The sequence below is a fragment of the Oncorhynchus keta genome, chromosome 23 (assembly GCF_023373465.1).
Source record: "Oncorhynchus keta strain PuntledgeMale-10-30-2019 chromosome 23, Oket_V2, whole genome shotgun sequence".
Lineage (NCBI taxonomy): Eukaryota > Metazoa > Chordata > Actinopteri > Salmoniformes > Salmonidae > Oncorhynchus > Oncorhynchus keta.
Genome location: NC_068443.1, coordinates 45,288,359 through 45,315,236, shown reverse-complemented (window position 1 = coordinate 45,315,236; position 26,878 = coordinate 45,288,359). Strand labels below are relative to the sequence as shown.

Genomic DNA, 26,878 nt, shown 5'->3' with positions numbered 1-26,878 from the left:
CAGCTGGGAGAAGGTGGTCTTATTCTCCACGGACTTTACAGTGTTTCCTAGCCTCAGTGCAGTGAGCAGCTGGGAGAAGGTGGTCTTATTCTCCACGGACTTTACAGTGTTTCCTAGCCTCAGTGCAGTGAGCAGCTGGGAGAAGGTGGTCTTATTCTCCACAGACTTTACAGTGTTTCCTAGCCTCAGTGCAGTGGGCAGCTTGGAGGAGGTGGTCTTATTCTCCACGGACTTTACAGTGTAGTGTCCCAAAACTTTTTGGAATTAGTGCTACAGGATTCAAATGTCTGTTAGGAAAGTTAAGGCTAACTTTTTCAAACTGACTGTTTATATTGATTCCTGACTTCCCTGAAAAGTTGCATATCGCTGGGGCTATTCGATGCTAATGCAGTACGCCACAGGATGTTTTTGTGCTGGTCAAGGGCAGTCAAGTCTGGGGTGAACCAAGGGCTATGTCTGTTCTTAGTTCTACATTTTTTGAATGGGGCATGGTGATTTAAGATGGAGAGGAAAGCCATTTTAAAGAGCAACCAGGCATTCTCTACTGACGGGATGAGGTCAATATCCTTCCAGGACACCCGGGCCAGGTCGATTAGAAAGGCCTGCTTGCTGAAGTGTTTTAGAGAGCGTTTGATAGTGATGAGGGGTGGTCGTTTTACCGCGGACCCATTACGGATGCAGGCAATGAGGCAGTGATCGCTGAGATCCTGGTTGAAGACAGAAAAGGTGTATTTAGAGGGCAAGTTGGTCAGGATGATATCTATGAGGGTGCCCATGTTTACGGATTTAGGGTTGTAACTGGTAGGTTCCTTTATCATTTTTACAGGAGCAGCCAACAAGTGCTCAGCATATGTGGGAATTCCTTCAAGACTGTTGGAAAAGCATTCCTCCTGAAGCTGGTTGAGAGAATGCCAAGAGTGTGCAAAGCTGTCATCAAGGCAACTTTGAAGGTACTTTGAAGAATCTCAAATATAAAATATATTTTGATTTGTTGAACACTTTTTTGGTTACTACATGATTCCATGTGTGTTATTTCATAGTGTTGATGTCTTCACTATTATTCTACAATGTAGAAAATAGTTTTAAAAAATAAAGAAAAACCCTTGAATGAGTAGGTGTGTCCAAACTTTTGACTGGTACTATACCTTCAAATAAAAGGTGAAATTCTGTACTGTTGCCTCATATAAAACATTTGATCTCAAATCAGTGATCCTGTAGCCAAATTATGTTTATGAGAAATGATCTAGTTTGATGGGATGGGCAGTTTGTTATATTTAAAAAGTTACAAGAGAGAAAAGAGAAACACATTTAATATAAAGTAATTAGTTAAAACATCAATCAAAAGGGCACTTTTTATGTAGTAGGGCAAAATGGTAGGTGCTTCAGCACCCTTAGGGCTCCATCTCCAAATACATGTCTGGAGAAGGAATCCGTTCACCAGACATCATAATATTGTTTTTAATTTGTATGCAATCAGAGAAACATCAGGTCCCATTTTGAGAGTCTGGGAGAACTGGACCGGGGATCAAACTCCCAATCTCAGGGTGGACACTCTAAACAAAAGGCCGCTGAGATGGTAACTGACAAAAAATATGTAATATAATATGATCGAACAAAGACATTGGCCTTCCTCACCTCCTGTCGCTTGAAGTTCTGGACGGCTTGATCAAAATGGTCATCTTTCGTCTCATCCGCCTTTCCCAGTTTCTGCAGTACCTGGAACCAAAATAACACGAGATGTTTAGAGACAGTCTGTGAAATAAGCATCAATTATTAGTTAAAGGTCCAATGCAGTTGTTTATACCTCAATATCAAATCATTTATGAGTAACAATTAAGTACCTTACTGTGATTACTTTCAAATACAAATGGTCAAAAATGAACAAAAATAGCTTCTTAGCAAAGAGAATTTTGCTAAGACTGTCTGGGAGTGGACTTAGCGAGGGACTTATTTGGACAAGGCACATGTAACCCGAAAACTAGCTGTTATTGGCAGAGAGGTTTGAAACTCTGTTATTGGTCTACTAACTTATACCGCCTGGTGATGTCACCAAGGTAGGCCAAAACTACATCCCACCAAAACAGGCTGAAATGTCAGGCAGTCGTTTCAAACAGCTGTTACACTGAAAGGACATTATCATTATTTTCACAATTTCAAAATAATATTCCTACCTCAGTGTGGAAATATACGTAAAACATAGGAAATTATGGTCCTTCTGTAGCTCAGTTGGTAGAGCATGGCGCTTGTAACGCCAGGGTAGTGGGTTCGATTCCCGGGACCACCCATACGTAGAATGTATGCACACATGACTGTAAGTCGCTTTGGATAAAAGCGTCAGCTAAATGGCATATATTATTATTATAAAATCCTGTTTCTGACTGCACTGGGATTTTAAATGTTCGGATTGGGGGAGATCCTTGATCTGCATTAGGGGAAACTCCACCCCGGAGTTTAGTACACACTCATCTATTTATAATCACATTTCATTTAAGTTGCATTTAAAATCGCAACAACAACAACAACAACAACAATAGCACAACAATAAAATAAAGGCAATAAAAAAACAACAGAAGGCAGCAAATTACAGACTAGATTGAATGCCAACTGAACTGTATTCTAGTTGAACTGGGTACTGAGTACTGGTTGCTAATGAGTAGAGCATTTTGAAAAGATACACTATATGACCAAAAGTATGTGGACACCAGCTCGTCGAACATCTCATTCCAAAATCATGAACATTAATATGGAGTTGGTTCCCCCCTTTGCTGCCATAGCAGCCTCCACTCTTCTGGGAAGGCTTTCCACTAGATGTAGGAACATTGCTGCTATAACAACCTCCACTCTTCTGGGAAGGCTTTCCACTAGATGTAGGAACATTGCTGCTATAACAACCTCCACTCTTCTGGGAAGGCTTTCCACTAGATGTAGGAACATTGCTGCTATAACAGCCTCCACTCTTCTGGGAAGGCGTTCTACTAGATGTTGGAACATTGCTGCAGGGAGTTGCTTCCATTCAGCCACAGGAGCATTAGTGAGATCGGGCTCTTGGCATTCCAATTCATCCCAAAGGTGTTTGATGGGGTTGAGGTCAGGGCTCTGTGCAGGCCAGTCAAGTTCTTCCACACCCATCTCGACAAACCTTTTCTTTATGGACCACATTGTGTGCATGGAACCATTGTCATGCTGAAACAGCAAAGGACCTTCCCCAAACTGTTACCACGAAGTTTGAAGCACCGACTCGTCTAAAATGTCATTGTATAGTGTAGGTTAGGATTTCCCTTCGCTGGAACTAAAGGGGCCTAGCACGAACCATGAAAAATAGCCCCAGACCATTATTCCTCCTTCACCAAACTTTACAGTTGGCACTATGCATTTGGACACGTAGCGTTTTCCGCCAAACCCAGATTAATCGGTCTGACTGCCAGATTGTGAAGCGTGGTTCATCACTCCAGAGAACGCGTTTCCACTGCTACAGAGTCCAATGGCGCATGGTGATCGTAGGCTTGTGTGGGGCTGCTCGGCCATAGAAACCCATTCCATGAAGCTCCGCCGAACAGTTATTGCGCTGACGTTGCTTCTAGGAGGCAGTTTGGTACTCGGTAGTGAGTGTTGCACCCGAGGACAGACAATTTTTATGTGCTGTGTTTCGCGGTCCTGTTCTGTGAGCGTGTGGCCTACCACTTTGCGGCTGAACCGCTGTTGCTCCTAGACGTTTCCACCTCACAATAACAGCACTTAGTTAATTGTGGCAGCTCTTGATGGGCAGAAATTTGATGAACTGACTTGTTGGAAAGGTGGCATCCTATGACGGTGCCACGTTGAAAGTGACTGAGCTCTTCATTAAGGCCATTCTACTGCCAATGTTTGTCTATGGAGATTGCATGGCAGTGTGCTCGATTTTATACACTGGTCAGCAACGGATGTGGTTAAAATATCCAAATCCACTAATTTGAAGGGGTGTCCACATATTTTTGTATATATTGTGTTTCTGCTGCCTTGTTATACTTCAGAAAAATGTAATCATGTGTGAATAAAGGAAAAATAAATAGCGTTTTCAATAGGATTCTCCACTCTTGAATGACCTCAACTGTTCCCAGGCATTCCCAAACCTCCGTTCACACTACACAATTGTATAATTCCTATAATCGTATAACCTTTCACGCTACACTACACTTGATTTCTATGATCAAATTTGCTTTCATGTTTACTGACCATTTACTGGAACCAAGGATGTCAGACATTTCTAGAATGTGCATCGGAGATAATCAATATGAAGTTTGTTTTCATTTAGTTCCTCGAGAGCCTGTACACTGCGCTCGTACAAACTTTCAGAGCATGATCGTAACATTTGTGAAGAATATCGTGTAGTGTGAAAGCAGTTTTAATTCACACAATCTGAAAATAGGGTTTGATAGGTTGCGCAAATGTATAATGTAGGCCTGTGTGCAAATACAGAATGTGCATGCTTTCATGACAGTAGAATAGAAATGATTGACAACTCGACATAATCTGAAATGGTTGACAACTCAACATAATCTGAAATGACTGACAACTCGACATAATCTGAAATGACTGACTATTCAACATAATCTGAAATGTTTGACAACTCGACATAATCTGAAATGTTTGACAACTCGACATAATCTGAAATGTTTGACATAATCTGAAATGACTGACTATTCAACATAATCTGAAATGTTTGACAACTCGACATAATCTGAAATGTTTGACAACTCGACATAATCTGAAATGTTTGACAACTCGACATAATCTGAAATGACTGACTATTCAACATAATCTGAAATGTTTGACAACTCGACATAATCTGAAATGACTGACTATTCAACATAATCTGAAATGGTTGACAACTCGACATAATCTGAAATGTTTGACTATTCAACATAATCTGAAATGTTTGACAACTCGACATAATCTGAAATGACTGACTATTCAACATAATCTGAAATGACTGACGTGATGTGACAATCCGAACGGAATTTGGCTATCTGCGATGGACTATTTATTTTCCACCTTTCTGCTAAACAAATTGCTCATTCTGTTTGTGCATATTCTGAATGAAATCGGACTGATTATTTATCATTTTTGTCAGGGTCATGGCCTAGGCCATTTGACCATCGTTGGTTTAATTAATCTGAAGGGAAGCACTTCATTTTGAGAGAATATACCGTTATATTCTACATTTTGCAGTTGTTGTTTTGTTTCCCTATTGGATGGATATCACAGGTATTGTTCTGCTGAAATTGATTGTATATATTTAATGGTATATTTAATCTGAAGGGAAAACCTTTTTAGAGGGGATACCTTTAAGTCTTTTCTATCCTTTTCTATATTTATAATGCGTTATTCATCATTTGGGGTATTGTAGTTAATATTGGGATATTGATATTGATTGTCTCGAGTGAATTAATTAAGATGGAGGGAAGGAGTTCATCTGGAGAGGATACATGATATATTCCATCCTCGATATTGTCACGTTGGCATAAATGAGTTGGGACGAGACCAGTAATCATCTGCGCAAACGGCACGAAAGCCAAAACACACAGCACAGGTACTCACACGCACCAATAAAGGACACCCCAATGGAAACCAAAGGGCACACTGGTACAAGTACTAATCAGTGGGAAGAGGGGACAGGTGTGCGTAATGAAAGTTCCGGAGGGATCCGTGACACTATATTATTTGTCCTCTTGCATTCTCAATTCTGGGTATTACTGTCAGCTAAAGGTTTAGTAATATTGATTGCATTTGTTGGCCTCTGTGTTTTTTCATCCTTTTTCAAATGTATTTAGAACTGTTAATGCTGGTCTCTTTTCTAGACAGTTGATCATTTCTTGTTTTGTTATATCTTGCTAGTTATTTGCCATCTCTATTGACCAATCCTATGAACTAAAATCAGCTATCTAGGTTATAATGACCATAGAGTAGACGCTCTTCCCACCTCCCACCTCAGGCCTCTTTAGGTTTTCGGCTGAGGGGCGTCGGGAGTGCGAACGTTGTATGTAAGTAATTCAGTATACTTGAAACTTGTATCTCATTAGTAAGTGGTGACAGAAGTATTGATTGATGAAATTGTGTTGAAAATGACTGGGGTGGCGAAATGTACTTCTGTCACGGGCAAAGAAATAAAAAAATAAGCTGATGATGTTAATTAATAATCATTTCAATCCGAATGTACAAACTGTCTGTCACGTCCGTTGTTAGAGCGTGGTAAAACATCTTTATTTTGATGAACACCGAAAAAACAACCAATGATAACACAGAGTGCCTGGAGTGCCTGTGGATACAGCCCTTAGCCGTGGTATATTGGCCATATACCACAAAACCCCTGAGGTGCCTTATTGTGATTATAAACTGGTTATCAACGTAATTAGAGCGGTAAAAATAAATTATTTTGTCATACCTGTGGTATACGGTCTGATATACCACGGCTGTCAGCCAATCAGCATTCAGGGCTGATGAGAGGGACCATATGACACACGGAGGAGTCCACAACAGGGGGGGGTGTAGGGGAAACACGAATGGTAGGGAACGCCCTCCTGGGGAGTGACTGTCAGAGACCTCCTCTCCCTGTGTATCAGGTTCCCCTCTCCCAAACAACCAGGGAGATGACACAGATAGTCATGTGACATAAGCAGACACCACTGCTGTATTTGGTCACTGGCCCAATGGTCTTCACCTCGAGGCTACCGTCCTGTAACAAGGTAGAGGAATACAGACTGCCAACCATACAGTATCAGTCAATGGTCTTCACCTCGAGGCTACCGTCCTGTAACAAGGTAGAGGAATACAGACTGCCAACCATACAGTACCAGTCAATGGTCTTCACCTCGAGGCTACCGTCCTGTAACAAGGTAGAGGAATACAGACTGCCAACCATACAGTACCAGTCAATGGTCTTCACCTCGAGGCTACCGTCCTGTAACAAGGTAGAGGAATACAGACTGCCAACCAGTCAATGGTCTTCATACAGTACCAGTCAATGGTCTTCACCTCGAGGCTACCGTCCTGTAACAAGGTAGAGGAATACAGACTGCCAACCATACAGTACCAGTCAATGGTCTTCACTCGAGGCTACCGTCCTAACAAGGTAGAGGAATACAGACTGCCAACCATACTGTCAATGGTCTTCACCTCGAGGCTACCGTCCTGTAACAAGGTAGAGGAATACAGACTGCCAACCATACAGTACCAGTCAATGGTCTTCACCTCGAGGCTACCGTCCTGTAACAAGGTAGAGGAATACAGACTGCCAACCATACAGTACCAGTCAATGGTCTTCACCTCGAGGCTACCGTCCTGTAACAAGGCAGAGGAATACAGACTGCCAACCATACAGTACCAGTCAATGGTCTTCACCTCGAGGCTACCGTCCTGTAACAAGGTAGAGGAATACAGACTGCCAACCATACAGTACCAGTCAATGGTCTTCACCTCGAGGCTACCGTCCTGTAACAAGGTAGAGGAATACAGACTGCCAACCATACAGTACCAGTCAATGGTCTTCACCTCGAGGCTACCGTCCTGTAACAAGGTAGAGGAATACAGACTGCCAACCATACAGTACCAGTCAGTCAATGTCCTGTCTTCACCCAGTACCAGTCAATGGCTACCGTCCTGTAACAAGGTAGAGGAATACAGACTGCCAACCCAACCAGTCACAGTACCAGTCAAATGGTCAATGGTCTTCACCTCGAGGCTACCGTCCTGTAACAAGGTAGAGGAATACAGACTGCCAACCATACAGTACCAGTCAATGGTCTTCACCTCGAGGCTACCGTCCTGTAACAAGGTAGAGGAATACAGACTGCCAACCATACAGTACCAGTCAATGGTCTTCACCTCGAGGCTACCGTCCTGTAACAAGGTAGAGGAATACAGACTGCCAACCATACAGTACCAGTCAATGGTCTTCACCTCGAGGCTACCGTCCTGTAACAAGGTAGAGGAATACAGACTGCCAACCATACAGTACCAGTCAATGGTCTTTCGAGGCTACCGTCCTGTAACAAGGTAGAGGAATACAGACTGCCAACCATACAGTACCAGTCAATGGTCTTCACCTCGAGGCTACCGTCCTGTAACAAGGCAGAGGAATACAGACTGCCAACCATACCGTACCAGTCAAAGGTTTGGACACACCTACTCATTCCAGGGTTTGTAATGGATTTGTATTGTGTTCTACATTGTAGAATAATAGTGAAGATATCAAAACTATGAATTAACATATGGAATTCTCTAGTAACCAAAAAAAGTGTTAAAATCAAAATATTTTATATTTGAGATTCTTCAAAGTAGCCACCCTTTGCCTTGCACGCTCTTGGCTTGGCATTCTCTCAACCAGCTTCATGAGCTGTCAAAGGAATCTAAAATATTAAATATATTTTGATTTGTTTAACACTTTTTTTGGTTACTAGATGATTCCATATGTGTTATTTCATAGTGTTGATGTCTTCCTTATTATTCTACAATGTAGAAAATAGTAAAAAATAAAGAAAAACCCTTGAATGAGTAGCTGTGTCTTTAACTTTTGACTGGTACTGTAGTTCCTCTCTGTTGTATATGTGTGAGTCATACAGTTCACTTTGTTCTTCTCTCTCTCATCCCCACTATTCCAGCAGATCCTGCCGGAACAAGACTTCTCAGATTTGACTTTGTTTGTTCCGGCACCTATTTGCCCAGATCCGGTACCCCTCGTGGCATGATTTATTCATTATTTCACTGTTTACACTGTAGACATTCTAATGAAAGCCATCAGCATTAAATCAAGTTGCCTGCTCATTGTTGCCTGCTCATTATCCCCCCCGAAAGACCATCATGTAAAAGTGTGGTGATCCTTCTGTGTCATCATCCTATCCTGCCACACTGGTTCCAGACCTGCGTGGTGATCCTTCTGTGTCATCATCCTATCCTGCCACACTGGTTCCAGACCTGCGTGGTGATCCTACATAAATCGGTCTCCCTACTTGAATCGTGGGAAAGCCAAATGAAAAAATGTATAAGAAGAGGCAATCGAGTTTGACATTTTTCAAGTTCAAAAATCCAGAGAAAGATGGTGAATCAAACCCAGGACGAGCTGTCCGTGGCGGAGGAGAGGAGTGAGGTGCAAACTGTTATTGATGGCAATGCTAATCCTGACAGTTCAGCGATCACCACCAGCACCTCCACTAGCTAGTAGGCTACTAGCAAGTCAGACTCAGAGGGAGACCGGGAGCAGTGCATCCACCGACTAAGTACTCGGAGGAGGTACAATTTGCAGTTCAAGAACAAGCAAACGTGTAACCCCTGGCTTAACATGAAGAATTTAAAGTTGGGCTGTACAACATGCCAAAGGGTAGTGAGCTTCAGTCTGGAAACAACTGGAGGGATTAAACTAGCAAAAGAGTGGGTGGAACGTACAATAAATTAACATCCTATGCATCAGAAGTAAAAAATGAATAAAAAACAACAACAACGAGCCCTCAAAGAAAAGGTTTTTAAACTGAACCAAGGTGCATTTGGTGGCAGCAAACCTTGTAGACAAGGCTAAAGAAGACACCCAGGGTAACACTCTAGATGAACTAAAAACATAGACACCATGCCAGAGTCTTCAGAACAGCCTTAGAATGTTGAACATCACAGCTCACGGCTTTCAGCAACAAGTTGACTCTCAGGAGTTAAACGGACTTGACATGGGGGGGGGAAAGAGTCATTGTGGGAGGTTTCACAGCACAGAACAAGTTTGTAATCTGAATATGTGCTTCATATTATCGCATGAAATACATTGATTTATTTTATTTGAAGTTCTATTGCGATATTTGTTCTCCTGTACATTGATGTCTTGAAAAGTGTATGAAATTGGGGTCTCGTGAGCCCCACAGCTGAGTATGTGTGCATATGGCGGTTGTTCTGCACTGTCGTCTAAAAAATGTTGCTGTACATTGATGTCTAGATAATAAGGCTATAAGAAATCCGGACTTGTGTCAGCCCGCAGCTATACTCAAGTACGTGGGCATACTGCATACTACATCTAAAATGCTTTGAAGTAATTAGCACCTTGGAGAGTGGTGTCCGTTTCAGCACCATAGATAGTCAGCTACTTGGAGAGTGCTGACCGTTTCACCACCATAGATAGTCGGCTACTTGGAGAGTGCTGTCTGTTTCACCACCATAGATAGTCAGCTACTTGGAGAGTTCTGTCTGTTTCACCACCATAGATAGTCAGCTACTTGGAGAGTTCTGTCTGTTTCGCCACCATAGATAGTCAGCTACTTGGAGAGTTCTGTCTGTTTCACCACCATAGATAGTCAGCTACTTGGAGAGTTCTGTCTGTTTCACCACCATAGATAGTAGGCTACTTGGAGAGTGCTGTCTGTTTCACCACCATAGATAGTCAGCTACTTGGAGAGTTCCGTTTCACCACCATAGATAGTCGGCTACTTGGAGAGTGCTGACCGTTTCACCACCATAGATAGTCGGCTACTTGAGAGTTCTGTCTGTTTCACCACCATAGATAGTCGGCTACTTGGAGAGTGCTGTCTGTTTCACCACCATAGATAGTCAGCTACTTGGAGAGTTCCGTTTCACCACCATAGATAGTCAGCTACTTGGAGAGTGCTGTCTGTTTCACCACCATAGATAGTCGGCTACTTGGAGAGTGCTGTCTGTTTCACCACCATAGATAGTCAGCTACTTGGAGAGTGCTGTCTGTTTCACCACCATAGATAGTCAGCTACTTGGAGAGTGCTGTCTGTTTCACCACCATAGATAGTCAGCTACTTGGAGAGTGCTGTCTGTTTCACCACCATAGATAGTCGGCTACTTGGAGAGTGCTGTCTGTTTCACCACCATAGATAGTCGGCTACTTGGAGAGTGCTGTCTGTTTCACCACCATAGATAGTCAGCTACTTGGAGAGTGCTGTCTGTTTCACCACCATAGATAGTCAGCTACTTGGAGAGTGCTGTCTGTTTCACCACCATAGATAGTCGGCTACTTGGAGAGTGCTGTCTGTTTCACCACCATAGATAGTCGGCTACTTGGAGAGTGCTGTCTGTTTCACCACCATAGATAGTAGGCTACTTGGAGAGTGCTGTCTGTTTCACCACCATAGATAGTCAGCTACTTGGAGAGTGCTGTCTGTTTCACCACCATAGATAGTCGGCTACTTGGAGAGTGCTGTCCGTTTCACCACCATAGATAGTCAGCTACTTGGAGAGTTCCGTTTCACCACCATAGATAGTCAGCTACTTGGAGAGTGCTGTCTGTTTCACCACCATAGATAGTCGGCTACTTGGAGAGTGCTGTCTGTTTCACCACCATAGATAGTCAGCTACATGGAGAGTGGTGTCTGTTTCACCACCATAGATAGTAGGCTACTTGGAGAGTTCTGTCTGTTTCACCACCATAGATAGTCAGCTACTTGGAGGGAGTGCTGCTGTTTCACCACCATAGATAGTCAGCTACTTGGAGAGTGGGTTACCAAATAAATACTTGGAGAGTGGTGTCTTTCACCACCATAGATAGTCAGATTACTTGGAGAGTGGTGTCCGTTTACCACCACCATAAGTCCTTATAGATGAGTGCTGTCTTCACCACCATAGATAGTCCATATGTCTTGGAGAGTGGTGTCCGTTTCACCACCAGTCAGCATGAGAGTGCTGTCTGTTTCACCACCATAGATAGTCGGCTACTTGGGAGAGTGCTGTCTGTTTCACCACCATAGATAGTCGGCTACTTGGAGAGTGCTGTCCGTTTCAACCACCATAGATAGTTGCTACTTGGAGAGTGCTGTCCAGTTTCACCACCATAGATAGTCGGCTACTTGAGAGTTCTGTCTGTTTCAAACCATAGATAGTAGGATACTTGGAGAGTGCTGTCTTGTTTCACCACCATAGATAGTGGTAGGCTACTTGGAGAGTGCTGTCTGTTTCACCACCATAGATAGTCGGCTACTTGGAAAGTTCTGTCTGTTTCGCCACCATAGATAGTCGGCTACTTGGAGAGTGCTGTCCGTTTCACCACCATAGATAGTCAGCTACTTGGAGAGTTCCGTTTCACCACCATAGATAGTCAGCTACTTGGAGAGTGCTGTCTGTTTCACCACCATAGATAGTCGGCTACTTGGAGAGTTCTGTCTGTTTCGCCACCATAGATAGTAGGCTACTTGGAGAGTGCTGTCTGTTTCGCCACCATAGATAGCCAGCTACTTACCTGCTGGAGCGCGTGCTACGGGTGGGTGCTGCTATGGTGACCATTGAGCTTAGTTATGGCGGGGCTTTACCTAGCAAAGCCTTATAGATGACTTATAGATGACTTGGAGCCAGTGGGTTTTGGCAACGAATATGAAGCGAGGCCCAGCGAATGAGAGCATACAGGTCGCAGTGGAGGGTAGTATATGTGGCTTTGGTGACAAAATAGATGGCACTGTGATATTGGTATTTTACCAAATAAATAAATCTTCTGTACACCACCCCTACCCTATCAAAACACAACTGATTGACTCAAACCTAGGATGGTAAGAAATAGATTATATGGACCTTAGAGTCCTTTAGGTATTGTCTAACCAGGTTTTTCAAATATTGCACCCTTTCTCCCCCCGTTACTGTGTATAAAGCACTCAGTAGTCAGTACTGCTTACTTGACAAGCATGTAATATACCATATGTCTGTGGGCTGTAACCCTGTCCAACAATAATCAAATCATAAGCAACATTCCATATAGGACCACATAGCCAAGATGCTCCATCTCAAAAGGTTATAGCAAGCCGGAGATAAAAATATAGAATGTGACTCTAGTTAAATCATCCTTGGTTTTTAATCAGGCGTAGCTACTAGTTTCAGAATGGTCACATTATCTGTTATTATTTTTCATTCGTACAAGGTGTGTGTACAGTTTGAGCAAGGTTTTTTGGTTTGTCAACCTCTAACCTTAAACTCACATTTTGCTCCAACTGTAGTTTAACCACAACCCACCAGCCTTCCCCGAAGGCTGAAAAAAAAAGACATGAGAAGCTGAAGAAAATATTGAAAACATTGCATGGATATTATGGAAAATACACTTGCATTTTCTTACTTGCGTGCCAATGGTGTAGCTCAGTTGGTAGAGCATGGCGCTTGTAACGCCAGGGTAGTGGGTTCGATTCCCGGGACCACCCATACGTAGAATGTATGCACACATGACTGTAAGTCGCTTGGGATAAAACCGTCTGCTAAATGGCATATATTATATATATTATATTAAAAGGAGACTGTAAATACAGGGGCAACTGCAAGGGTTCTTTGTTGGTTCATTAAGCAAATGCTGCACCAATAGAATCACATTCTCAACAATAGAACATGCTCATAATGGAGAAAATAACCAAGTCGAGCATCGTCAGCTGTTTCACGGGTCAGTCACTCCACTGAAACACTCTACCGCACCAATAGAATCACATTCTCAACAATAGAACATGCTCATAAATGGAGAAAATAACCAAGTCGAGCATCGTCAGCTGTTTCACGGGTCAGTCCCTCCACTGAAACACTCTACCGCACCAATAGAATCACATTCTCAACAATAGAACATGCTAATAATGGAGAAAATAACCAAGTCGAGCATCGTCAGCTGTTTCACGGGTCAGTCCCTCCACTGAAACACTCTACCGCACCAATAGAATCACATTCTCAACAATAGAACATGCTCATAAATGGAGAAAATAACCAAGTCGAGCATCGTCAGCTGTTTCACGGGTCTGTCCCTCCACTGAAACACTCTACCGCACCAATAGAATCACATTCTCAACAATAGAACATGCTCATAAATGGAGAAAATAACCAAGTCGAGCATCGTCAGCTGTTTCACGGGTCAGTCACTCCACTGAAACACTCTACCGCACCAATAGAATCACATTCTCAACAATAGAACATGCTCATAATGGAGAAAATAACCAAGTCGAGCATCGTCAGCTGTTTCACGGGTCAGTCACTCCACTGAAACACTCTACCGCACCAATAGAATCACATTCTCAACAATAGAACATGCTCATAAATGGAGAAAATAACCAAGTCGAGCATCGTCAGCTGTTTCACGGGTCTGTCCCTCCACTGAAACACTCTACCGCACCAATAGAATCACATTCTCAACAATAGAACATGCTCATAAATGGAGAAAATAACCAAGTCGAGCATCGTCAGCTGTTTCACGGGTCAGTCACTCCACTGAAACACTCTACCGCACCAATAGAATCACATTCTCAACAATAGAACATGCTCATAAATGGAGAAAATAACCAAGTCGAGCATCGTCAGCTGTTTCACGGGTCAGTCCCTCCACTGAAACACTCTACCGCACCAATAGAATCACATTCTCAACAATAGAACATGCTCATAAATGGAGAAAATAACCAAGTCGAGCATCGTCAGCTGTTTCACGGGTCAGTCCCTCCACTGAAACACTCTACCGCACCAATAGAATCACATTCTCAACAATAGAACATGCTCATAAATGGAGAAAATAACCAAGTCGAGCATCGTCAGCTGTTTCACGGGTCAGTCACTCCACTGAAACACTCTACGGCACCAATAGAATCACATTCTCAACAATAGAACATGCTCATAAATGGAGAAAATAACCAAGTCGAGCATCGTCAGCTGTTTCACGGGTCTGTCCCTCCACTGAAACACTCTACCGCACCAATAGAATCACATTCTCAACAATAGAACATGCTCATAATGGAGAAAATAACCAAGTCGAGCATCGTCAGCTGTTTCACGGGTCAGTCACTCCACTGAAACACTCTACCGCACCAATAGAATCACATTCTCAACAATAGAACATGCTCATAAATGGAGAAAATAACCAAGTCGAGCATCGTCAGCTGTTTCACGGGTCAGTCCCTCCACTGAAACACTCTACCGCACCAATAGAATCACATTCTCAACAATAGAACATGCTCATAAATGGAGAAAATAACCAAGTCGAGCATCGACATCCTGTGGACATATTCGACTACGGTCCTGGAGTGCAGAAACACATCTGGTTCCATTCTTTGCTCCTAAACATGGACACTTGGGCTGTGTTAATTAAGACGTAGTAGATAAACATTTTGCAACGGTACCTCCTTTTTTCACTTCACCTCTCAAAAAGCTTTCTGCCAATGACAATTGGTCAATTAACTAGGTAGGAAAGGCAACCAGCAGTACCTAAGCCCTGGAATAGTTGAATTACCCTCGCATACAGATGTATATTGAATTTGGGTGAGGAATCTATTAACAGAGGGGTTGCCAGAGTTGGGTAGTCTACTTCTTCTCTAATGTTGTTCTCTGATCCTTCCGAATGAGACAAAACATCACAACCTCCAGGTTTAGGCTAATGCTCTGAGTCACTGCCTTTACTCTATAGTCATGACCTGTTCTGTGATAACTCTTTATGAATTCTCCCTTGGCTGTAAAATCTGAAATATGTACACCTAGTTCAGAGTTGTTCGCTCGAGTCACATGACTTGGACTCGAGTTACAAGAGACTCGACTTAACTAAATAACTAAATAACTTGACTTGGAGCCTCAAGACTCTGGACTCAACTTTGACTTGAGAGTGATGACTTGACAGGTTTTAGAATGTCGAAATGATATGGCTAGATTTTGTAATGTTTTGTCACTAATTTTCTGGCACAGAGTCTACATGGATTACTTTTCACGCAGCAAGAGACAGTAGCTGCAAAAAAAAAAACCTGCAACAGGTTGGCTAGTGAAACTCAGTCTGCCCTCTGATTGGACCAGCAAACTATCAATCAACACAGGTCGGGTGAGCTAGCGAACAGATTGCTGATTGGCAGTAGAGCTATAGGATCGGGTGCAGCACAAAATGTCAAATTGTAGGGAGAGAGGATTGCCATAATGGATAAATATGTAACTTCAGTGATCAAGAATACAAACTGTTTACTTTGCAAGCTCACCAGCAATGGGGCATCAATTACTAGCATAGGCCTACTGGTCTTTTGGTATTTATAATAGCTTGAAATTGTTCATTTACTTATGAAGCTTGCATTTTGAATTTGTTGTTAAAATTCATTATTACTGCGGTAATTGTATGGTTTCTCAAGGGGAGGTTGTGCAGTCTTTCACTAAACCTGTGTCCATTCAGATAGCACAGGTGAAGCCTGGTTCAGAGGCTAGTTCTTTTGGGCTATTGCCTGTGTATATTTGGTCAATCTACTTGTATATTTTGTATTATATGGTGCTTTCACCATTGGATCACCAAGATCTGTAAATGAATGTACACTCTGAGCATGTCAACCTGCCTTACCTTCTGCTGATTTCCTGCCCTTACAGACTGCTACAAGGTCCCAATTTTACAATTAGCCTACATAGGCCAATCAAAATGTGTTGTAGACAAAACAAGATTATTTTTTTATTTGACTTGAAGAAGAAGAAAAAAACGTGGCTTTCTTTTAGACAACTTGTGACGTAAAACATGTTTGTGACTTGGTCCTACCTCTGCTGTCCTTGCTCAATAAAAATCACAAAAAAACAAAGTAAGGGTCAATTCCAACGAAGATCTTCATGAAAGAATCAAACAGAAAAGCTGATGAGCTTTTTTCTTTTAAAGGTTATAATCATTGAATATGCCACCACTATATGGTCAGGTATTCATTATTATTATTATTATTATTATTATTATTATTATTGCATTCATTATCTAGTCAATTCTACCAACAGGCCTACATTGGTGATTAACTAGCAATTGGTGATTAATTGGTGATTATTTCAAGCAAGCCTTGACAATGCTCATTTCAATTGACCAACGGAGGCTGGTGATTATTTTAACACCCCAGGCTATTTCATCCAGCTAAGGTGTCAGTCAGTCGGCAACACAAGCACCCAAACCCCATTACTATGTGGTCTACCTGTATTAGTCCCTGAGCTCTGTTTACACCCTGGGCACAAAACCTAGAGGGGAAACGCAATCCAGCAGAGACAGCTAGCCTATCAAATATTAACCTCTCGGCTAAGCCAGGAGTCTCAGTCTCACAGCACAGCAAAGTCACCAAAAGCCAGACATTACAAGAATGCTATTCGCAGCAATGCTAGCTAAATGGAATGCTATCCTCAACACACACTAGCCATGCTAGCCATTAGCGACCTGCTCTGCTAGCTAGATCATAAACTCAGCAACAACAAAAAAGAAACATCCCTTTTTCAGGTCCCTGTCTTTCAAAGATAAAAGAAACGTCCTCTCTGTCAACTGCATTTATTTTCAGCAAACTTAACATGTGTAAATATTTGTATGAACATAAGATTCAACAACTGAGACACAAACTGAACAAGTTCCACAGACACGTGACGAACAGAAATGGAATAATGTATTAAAAGATAATCGTTTCTTTTTTTTTGCTGAGTTTACATGTTAAACTTTTGGGTTAATAGTTTTGACAATGAATACCCCCCATTATTGTTATTATTATTGTGAAAGAGACAAAAAGTGGAGTACGTTTCTTAGCCAAGATACCGGAGCATATCCCTTTGCTAAAAAATTACTATGGATGGAGCTCCAGTGCAGAATTTCAACACTCCGACTAGTACACCTCATCAGCATAGTGGTCTTAACAGGTCAGCCACTGCCAAAATGTTTATGTCTCTTCACGGCAAATCACTGTTGAAGTGGGCGGAGATGAGGTGGCGATATACACTTACTGTTGTGTATTTTATCTGCAAGGTTATATTGTTACCAGTCACACATGAATCACAATCAAACCTGACCAACCCGACTGTTCCACAGTAAAGATTAGATAATAAAGGGAAAAAAACACTGAATACAGGACCAGCACAACACTAACAGAATTGATTGTGTCAACAGGAGGAACACTGACAATACACAGGAGTCCTTCTAAAAGAAAAGAAAAATGCCAGATTGGAAACCAAGCATAGACTTTAATATTGTAAAGTTAGATTCATGCTTTTGACAAGGTTTTAATAAACCCTTGTAGCAGTTGAAAATCCATTATAGGTGTGTATAATTGGGACATGATGCGTCTTGTCACTTGGGATCGACATTGGTTGTTTCTTTTACTTCTTCCTCATGTGATCCATCCTGCCCTAGGATCTCATATCAGGGCCAGGCTACATCCAATACCTTCCCCATGATAACAAAGCACTCCTTGTCCTTTCTCTTCTTCCTGCAGGCCTTCTCCAGGTTGAAGTTTCCCCGAGATGAAGATCTAGGATCAGCTTCTCCTACCCAATCCTGACCTTAAAATGAACCCCTTACACTCATGGGAATGAACCTATAGGGCAAAATTGAAATGTTTCTTACAGAAGAGGTAGCATTTAAAAAGGGAACAGTTTGTAAGTTATGGGGAAATGGTTACCCTAAAAGGAGAGGACTCAACACTAAACTGACACAAGACTGAATCCAAACATGAACACTGTTGATGTTCATTTGACTTACTGCACTTTTCTCTGCATTTGTTGACAATAAAAATCGGAGATACTCAGGATTACATTCGGTAACATGATAAGATTATTCTTGGAAAATTGGGGGTCGGCGCAGCATGACACCAAATAAATGACACACGGGTTTGAGTGAGAGGACTAACTGGTGTTTCAAAGTGGCCACACACCTCTCCAAAATGACACGGGTTTGGGTGAGAGGTCTAACTGGTGTTTCAAAGTGGCCACACACCTCTCCAAAATGACACGGGTTTGGGTGAGAGGTCTAACTGGTGTTTCAAAGTGGCCACACACCTCTCCAAAATGACACGGGTTTGAGTGAGAGGACTAACTGGTGTTTCAAAGTGGCCACACACCTCTCCAAAATGACACGGGTTTGAGTGAGAGGTCTAACTGGTGTTTATGACTCAAAATGACAAAAGAAGTTTCAAGACCTCTCCAAAATGAACGGGTTTTGAGAGGTCTAACTGGTGTTTCAACGTGGCTCTACAAAATGACACGGGTTTTTTTGGTGTTTCAAGCAAAATGACCTGAGAGGACTAACTGGTGTTTCAACGTGGCCACACACCTCTCCAAAATGACACGGGTTTGAGTGAGAGGACTAACTGGTGTTTCAACGTGGCCACACACCTCTCCAAAATGACACGGGTTTGAGTGAGAGGACTAACTGGTGTTGTTTGGACTAACCACGTGGCCACACCTCTCCAAAAACACAAGACTAACTGGTGCAAAGTCCAACACCTCTCAAAATGACACGGGTTTGGGTGAAGGTTAACTGGTGTTTCAAAGTGGATCTCCAAAATGACACGGGTTTGGGTGAAGGTCTAAAAAGTGGCCATAATCCAAAATGACACGGGTTTGAGTGAATAACTGGTGTTTCTGCCACACACCTCTCCAAAATGACACGGGTTTGAGTGAGAGGTCTAACTGGTGTTTCAAAGTGGCCACACACCTCTCCAAAATGACACGGGTTTGGGTGAGAGGTCTAACTGGTGTTTCAAAGTGGCCACACACCTCTCCAAAATGACACGGGTTTGAGTGAGAGGTCTAACTGGTGTTTCAAAGTGGCCACACACCTCTCCAAAATGACACGGGTTTGAGTGAGAGGTCTAACTGGTGTTTCAAAGTGGCCACACACACCTCTCCAAAATGACACGGGTTTGAGTGAGAGGTCTAACTGGTGTTTCAAAGTGGCCACACACCTCTCCAAAGTGTGCACAGTTCCCAAATCATTTAAATGCACTTTTATGACTCAAAAGAAGAGACCTGAACTTTAAAAGGTGCTTTTTTTTTGAGCTGTCCTAGCTGGGCCGTTGCGGAACTAGAAAAAGCACAGTTGTAGGTTGTTTGGAACACAAGACCTGCATCCAAGCCTTCACACAATTACTGTTGTGATTCACGCAATCCAAAAACGGTCCATAATAAAATCGGAATCTGGGTCATAATTGAAAAGATTGTTCTAATTGCCAACATGCCTAGCTAACTTTAAAAAATGCAATCTTACAGTGTCAGGCTTTCACAAGGCAATTCAGAGAAGATCTTCATTTTGTGCGTATAGAATGGAGTCATGAATGCATTCAGATATGCATTCAGATATGCATTCAGATATGCATTCAGATATGCATTCAGATATGCATTCAGATATGCATTCAGATATGCATTCAGATTGCATTCAGATATGCATTCAGATGTATGGTCCGTGACAAATTGTCTTCACAACACAACAAACAGGCTCATTCTGTTCAGGACAACCAACGGTAGAACACCATCATCATCTTGTAACTGTACATCAAACACAGTGATCATAAACATTGACACGGTGTATGACATGACTTTAATGATATGGAAATGTGAAGTGCACATTTGGACTCACGGGTGTTTGACATCGAAGCGGCATTTTAAAAAAAAAATCCTCAACGCCTCATCTTTCAAAATAATTGAGTGATGGGGCAACTTCTTGTTGCGCCGTGCTGAAGTTCAGAACGGCTAAACCTATACAGAGCTGTTAAGCGGAGACCCTGAGCTCTGACGGCACGTTACTGTAAAACCACTGCGTTACAATTTAAGAGCTTATCAGTGTCCAAATCTGCCATTTTCAACCCATACGCTGCATTGGGAAAGTATTCAGACCCCTTGACTTTTTCCACATTTTGTTATGTTACAGCCTGATTCTAAAATGGATTAAATAAAACATTCCTCAGCAATCTACACTATACCCCATAATGCCAAAGCCAAAACAGGTTTTAGGAAATTCTTCCAAATGTATTAAAAATAACAAAAACATTATTTACATAAGTATTCAGACCCTTTGCAATGAGACTCTAAATTGAGCTCAGGTGCATCCTGTTTCCATTGATCATTCTTGAGATGTTTCTACAACTGGATTGGAGTCCACCTGTGGGAAATTCCATTGATTGGACATGATTTGGAAAGGCACACACACCTGTGTATATAAGGTCCCACAGTTTACATTGCATGTCAGAGCAAAAACCAAACCATGAGGTCGAAGGAATTGTCCGTAGCGTTCCGAGACAGGATTGTATCGAAGCACAGGTCTGGGGAAGGGTACCAAAATGTTGAAGGTCCACAAGAGCACAGTGGCCTCCATCATTCTCAAACAGAAGACGTTTGGAACCACCAAGTCTCTTCCTAGACCTGACCGCCCAACCAAACTGAGCAGTCAGGGGAGAAGGGCATTGGTCATGGAAGTGACCAAGAACCCAATGGTCACTCTGAATGAGCTCCAGAGTTCCTCTGTGGAGATTGGAGAACTTTCCAGAAGGACAACCATCTCTGCAGCACTCCACCAATCAGGCCTTTATGGTTGAGTGGCCAGAAGGAAGGCACATGACAGCCCACTTGGAGTTTGCCAAAAGGCACCTAAAGGACTCTGACCATGAGAAACAAGATTCTCTGGTCTGGTGAGACCAAGATTTAAATCTTTGGCCTGAGTGCCAAGTGTCACGTCTGGGGAAACCTGGCACAATCTCTACAGTGAAGCATGGTGGTGGCAACATTATGCTGTGGGGATGTTTTTCAGAGGGACTGGGAGATTGGTCAGGATCAAGGGAAAGATTAACGAAGCAAAGTACAGAGAGATCCTTGATGAAAACCTGCTCCAGAGTGCTCAGGACCTCGGAAAGTGAACCTTCGCCCCAGTCTAACAGGACAAAGACCCGAAGCACACAGCCAAGACAATGTAGGAGTGGCTTCAGGAAAAGTCTCAATGTCCTTGAGTGGCCCAGCCAGAGCCCAGACTTGAACCCGATCGAACATCTCTGGAGAGACCTGAAAATAGCTGTGCAGCAACGCTCCCCATCCAACCTAACAGAGCTTGAGGCGATCTGCAGAGAATTATGGGAGAAACTCCCCAAATACAGACATCAACCTTGGGGGGTTAAATGGTAAGCCCAGATAATAAAGTCTGATTTAATTAACGGATAGGAACAACTGGATAAGACAAATTAAAACAGATTTCTCCTGACCTGTATCAAAACCCCATCTCAACACATAGGCCTACCTATGCCTATAGCCAAAACAGAGTCACAAAAGCACCACAGTGTGCAAATAACAAGCGAACCTTAAACAGGACCATGGACAGCACCACTCTGCACATTGCAGACAAGCAAAACATCAAAACAATCTACTCACACTCTCTGCCTCTCCTTGTTGGGTCTAATAAACCTGGAGATGGCATTTCTCTGCGGAATGGAATCTCCTCAGCACATATTCCTTCCACTCATTCCTGCATTTCCTTGCGAGGTCATTCTCGACGGAAAGTTGTATAAGGTGGGCTCTGCGAGGCTGAAGCATGCTCCTTCGGGGATCACTGAAAATATTATTCAACGTAGAAAAAGAGTTCTCACACACGGCAGTGGAGGTTCCAAACTTTCAAGCAGACTTCATTGCTACCATGACACTTAGAAATGCCTCCATGGTCTTGTGGAAGGTGGTCAGAAGAGTTTTGTGTCCATTTCCAATCCTCTGCAAGCGTGGACCCATTCACCTGTGTGTGGAGGAACTGTTGGGCAACAGCATACTCAGCAACAGCATACTCCAAGAGGGACTTGACTTTGGCTGTATCCAGAAACATGTGCCCTGCTGCATCAAGTGAAGACAGCAAGTCTGAGTATGCATAAGTATGCTGTTGCACTCCCCAAACCGCGCCCGTTCATCTCTCCACGTAGTGCATCTACGCCACTCCCGTTGCTCGCCTCCTCTTCACCATGGTTGTGTCCCACTCCCGTTGCTCGCCTCCTCTTCATCATGGTTGTGTCCCACTCCCGTTGCTCGCCTCCTCTTCATCATGGTTGTGTCCCACTCCCGTTGCTCGCCTCCTCTTCATCATGGTTGTGTCCCACTCCCGTTGCTCGCCTCCTCTTCATCATGGTTGTGTCCCACTCCCGTTGCTCGCCTCCTCTTCATCATGGTTGTGTCCCACTCCCGTTGCTCGCCTCCTCTTCATCATGGTCGTGTCCCACTCCCGTTGCTCGCCTCCTCTTCATCATGGTCGTGTCCCACTCCCGTTGCTCGCCTCCTCTTCATCATGGTCGTGTCCCACTCCCGTTGCTCGCCTCCTCTTCATCATGGTTGTGTCCCACTCCCGTTGATTCTTCAACCACATTTTTGTTGGTTGTGTGTCTCCTCTTGTTTGGCCCTTGGTCTGTTGCGTCAACGCACTGATTCCACTGATTCCATAGCTCCAAAAACTTGGAGACCATCAACACACCGTTCACCAGTGACTGGAACACATTGTTTGGTGGGTCAAAAAGTATCAGGATCTTTTTTTTACCATGAGAACGATCAACCTGAAGCTGGGCTTTGATATGGCAACCTCACTGCCTCGACTTCCACATCTGCGGGAAAAGCTTGTGTGTTTTCAATCTGTGCCTTGGATATATCCTTGGGGAACTTGAAGATGACATGTACAGTGGCCAGGTGACCAGTCTAGCAGTGGTCGAGCAGGCGTTTCAGTGTCTCCCCCTTGTAAATGAACTCTAATGGTGGGCTTTCTTACAAATTTGGAAAGAAGATTACAAATGTTGAAAGAAATCTCAGATGGCATCCTCGGAGGAAATGGCATGGCCCGCCACCAGATGAAGCTGGTGGTAGAAGTTTCTGCATTCACCCATGCTTCCCTGACATCACAGAGGCTCCGTTGTAGACTTTACTCAGGATTTTGCCCGTTCTCAGTCCAGCCTTGGTCTGTTCTGTGATAACAGTTTCTGTGGGAGTTTTGGCATCACCTGCATCTGCAGTGGCTATGGTCAGAATGCGCTCATTTATTTCATAGTTTCCATCAACAAACAGAAGTACGATTGAAATGTTTTCGCAGCTGTGGAGTCTCTTGTTCGGTCCACTTTATAGGAGAAAACGAGTCCCGTATTACTTCCCCGACAATATGCTCCGTCGCTAAGTTGCTCATTTGTTTTATTCAGTCGTTCTGGACGTCGTGGCTCGTGTAGGTTGCGTTGTGCGGAATGGTTGGTGCTATCTTGGCCACTTCTGGGTCATTTTGGGGGGGGGTATACTCAAACAATGACAACACCCCACTGCCTTTCTCTGTCATGCGTCATGATCTCTTCTTAGAGGGAGTTTATTAACGGATAAAAATGCAATAATGTCAACAACAGAGCCGAGGTAATATCTACGAAGATCAAGCTGATCCATGTTAGCGCAGGAAGTATCCACACTGGTTGTCTCTTGGTGCATTTCTCTCTCCCTCTACATAGCCTTTACATGTTAAGTGTTCTTTCGAGGTGGCAGGTTTGTTCTTTTTCTGTCTCTAATGCTTCCAATAACAGAACCCTTTAATGGTAAAGGTGGTAAAGGTGAAGTCAGTGTAACACTCGTCTTCCTCATCTTCTGAGGAGGAGTAGCAAGGATCGGAGGACCAATGCGCAGCGTGGTACGTGTTCATGATGAATTTATTAAACACAGAACTCTAAAACAAAAATAACAAAGAGGACTGTTTCGTTTCGTGTCATTCGGTCTGGTGACATACACAAAGACAGAAAACAATCACCCACGAAACACAGGTGGGAAAAGGCTACCTAAGTATGATTCTCAGTCAGAGACAACTAACGACACCGGCCTCTGATTGAGAACCATACCAGGCCAAACGCAAAACACAACATAGAAAAACGAACATAGACAACCCACCCAAATCACACCCTGACCATACTAAAACAAAGACATAACAAAAGAACTAAGGTCAGAACGTGACAGTCAGCTTGTACTGAATATTCGAGCCAATATCGATTATGGTACCATGTATTAGCAAAAGACTGCTTCTTCCCTGAATACAACTTACTGGAAACACATCTAATATCACCCGATTGGACTTCTCAACCCCAAGGTCATTTGGGGCTGCTTCTCTGGATGTGGGTGGCTCTGGCTTGTGTGCTTTAGCATGGCTATCAGCTGCTGCTGAGCTAGGTGGGGGCAAGGAGGCAGGTGGCGGGACTGGGAGGGGGGCTCCGCTAGCTTCACCATTGACAGAGACTAGGCTAGCCCAAATCTGTGGGCAGGCCACATTGCCATGATCGCCATCAATTGTAGCAGTGATTTCAACGAGTGGAGTTTCAGCGTCACTTGTTGCGGCAGATGTTGCATTATTTTTAAACCAATTTCTAGTATAATAATATAATAATATATGTCATTTAGCAGACGCTTTTATCCAAAGCGACTTACAGTCAGTATCCATTTTGAAGGTAGCCAGACCTACTGATCACTGAGGCACACTGTTGTAAATGGTATTTTATTAGGATCCCCATTAGCTGTTGCAAAAGCAGCAGCTACTCTCCCTGGGGTCCACACAAAACATGAAACATAATACAGAATGACATAATACAGAACATCAATAGACATGAACAGCGAGGACAGAACTACATACATATCACTACATACACAAACTATCTAGGTCAAATAGGGGAGAGGCGTTGTGCCACGAGGTGTTGCTTTATCTGTTTTTTATTTTATTATATATTTTATTATTTTTATTTTTTATTATTAATATTTAATCCAGGTTTGCTGTTTATTTGATCAATATGAGATGGAAGGAAGTTCCATGCAATAAGGGGTCTATTTAATACTGTACGTTTTCTTGAATTTGTTCTGGATTTGGGGACTGTGAAAAGACCCTTGGTGGCATGTCTGGTGGGGTAAATGTGTGTGTCAGAGCTGTGTGTAAGTTGACTATGCAAACAATTTGGGATTTTCAACACATTAATGTTTCTTTTAAAAGAAGAAGTGATGCAATCAGTCTCTGAGCTCTCAGCCAAGAGAGACAAGCATTTTGCAGTTTATATGGCATTATATCAGGCTCTCTGATTACAATGAAAATAAGAAAAGCAACCAAATTAAATTATTTACCTTTGAAGAACTTCAGATGCTTTCACTCTGTTCTGGGCTGCTTTTTTCAAAAAATATTATTTTTGGTCTTTCCTTGCCCCCACTGGACCGGAAAACACAACTGGACAATAATCAAGATTAGACTAAACTAGAGCTTGCAGAACTTGCTTTTGGAGTACAGTGTCAAAAAAGCAGAGCATCTCTTTTTACGGACAGACCTCTCCGCATCTTTACAACCATTGACCATGGCAGTTTGTTTGACCATGGCAGTTTTCAATGGAAATGCCTAAAAAGACGTCTCCCACAATGCTGTCAACAGACACCATTCATTACAGATTTAGCTGAACGTAAGCTCATTCGTAGCCATTCACAGCCATATAAGAGTCATTGGCATGAGGCGGTTTTTAAAAATGCGGCACTTCCTGGTTGGATGGGTTTTCTTAACATCAGATGCTAGCAATATGACAATATAATTGACAGCTTTTGAAAACACTAAGTGTTTTCAAATGCTGTCAAAAATATTGCATCTTGTCGTATAACAGAACTGATATTAAAAGGCGAAACCCTGAGGAAAATCCAATCAGGAAATGCCTATCCTCCATTTAAAGGGATATCAACCAGATTCCTTTTTCTACGTCTTCCCTAAGATGTCTACAGCCTTTAGACGTAGTTTCACGCCTTTGTTGAAGAATGAGTGTAAACGAGCACATTGCGTAAGTGGCCAGCTGTTGGCTCTCAGTGTGATTTTTGCGCGTAACAGAGAGGTAGCCATTTTTCCTCCCGGTCCTAGTGAAAAGCCAACTGTCCCGGTTGATATATTATCGAATAGATATTTGAAAAACACCTTGAGGATTGATTTTTAAAAAACGTTTGCCATGTTTCTGTCGATATTATGGATATCATTTTGAATTTTTTTCGCCGTTGTCGTGACTGCTATTTCCGGTGGATTTCTGAAAATAACTTGACAAACGGAGGTATTTTGGGTATAAAAAATAATATTTATGGAACAAAAGGAACCTTTGCTGTCTAACTGGGAGTCTCGTCAGTGAAAATGTCCGAAGATCAAAAGGTAAACGGTTAATTTGATTGCTTTTTTGATTTT

At 42.8% G+C, this 26,878-nt stretch overlaps 1 protein-coding gene across 7 annotated transcripts in view; it reads right to left on the bottom strand.

Moving 5' to 3' along the window:
• Window positions 1–26,878, bottom strand: part of amph (amphiphysin) — a 144,721-nt gene that overhangs the window by 107,228 nt on the left and 10,615 nt on the right. For all 7 annotated transcript variants that reach the window (XM_052477317.1, XM_052477318.1, XM_052477319.1 and 4 more), the window contains exon 2: window positions 1,636–1,716. In XM_052477317.1, coding sequence (XP_052333277.1) covers window positions 1,636–1,716 — 81 coding nt within the window. The remainder of the gene's footprint in view (window positions 1–1,635; window positions 1,717–26,878) is intronic.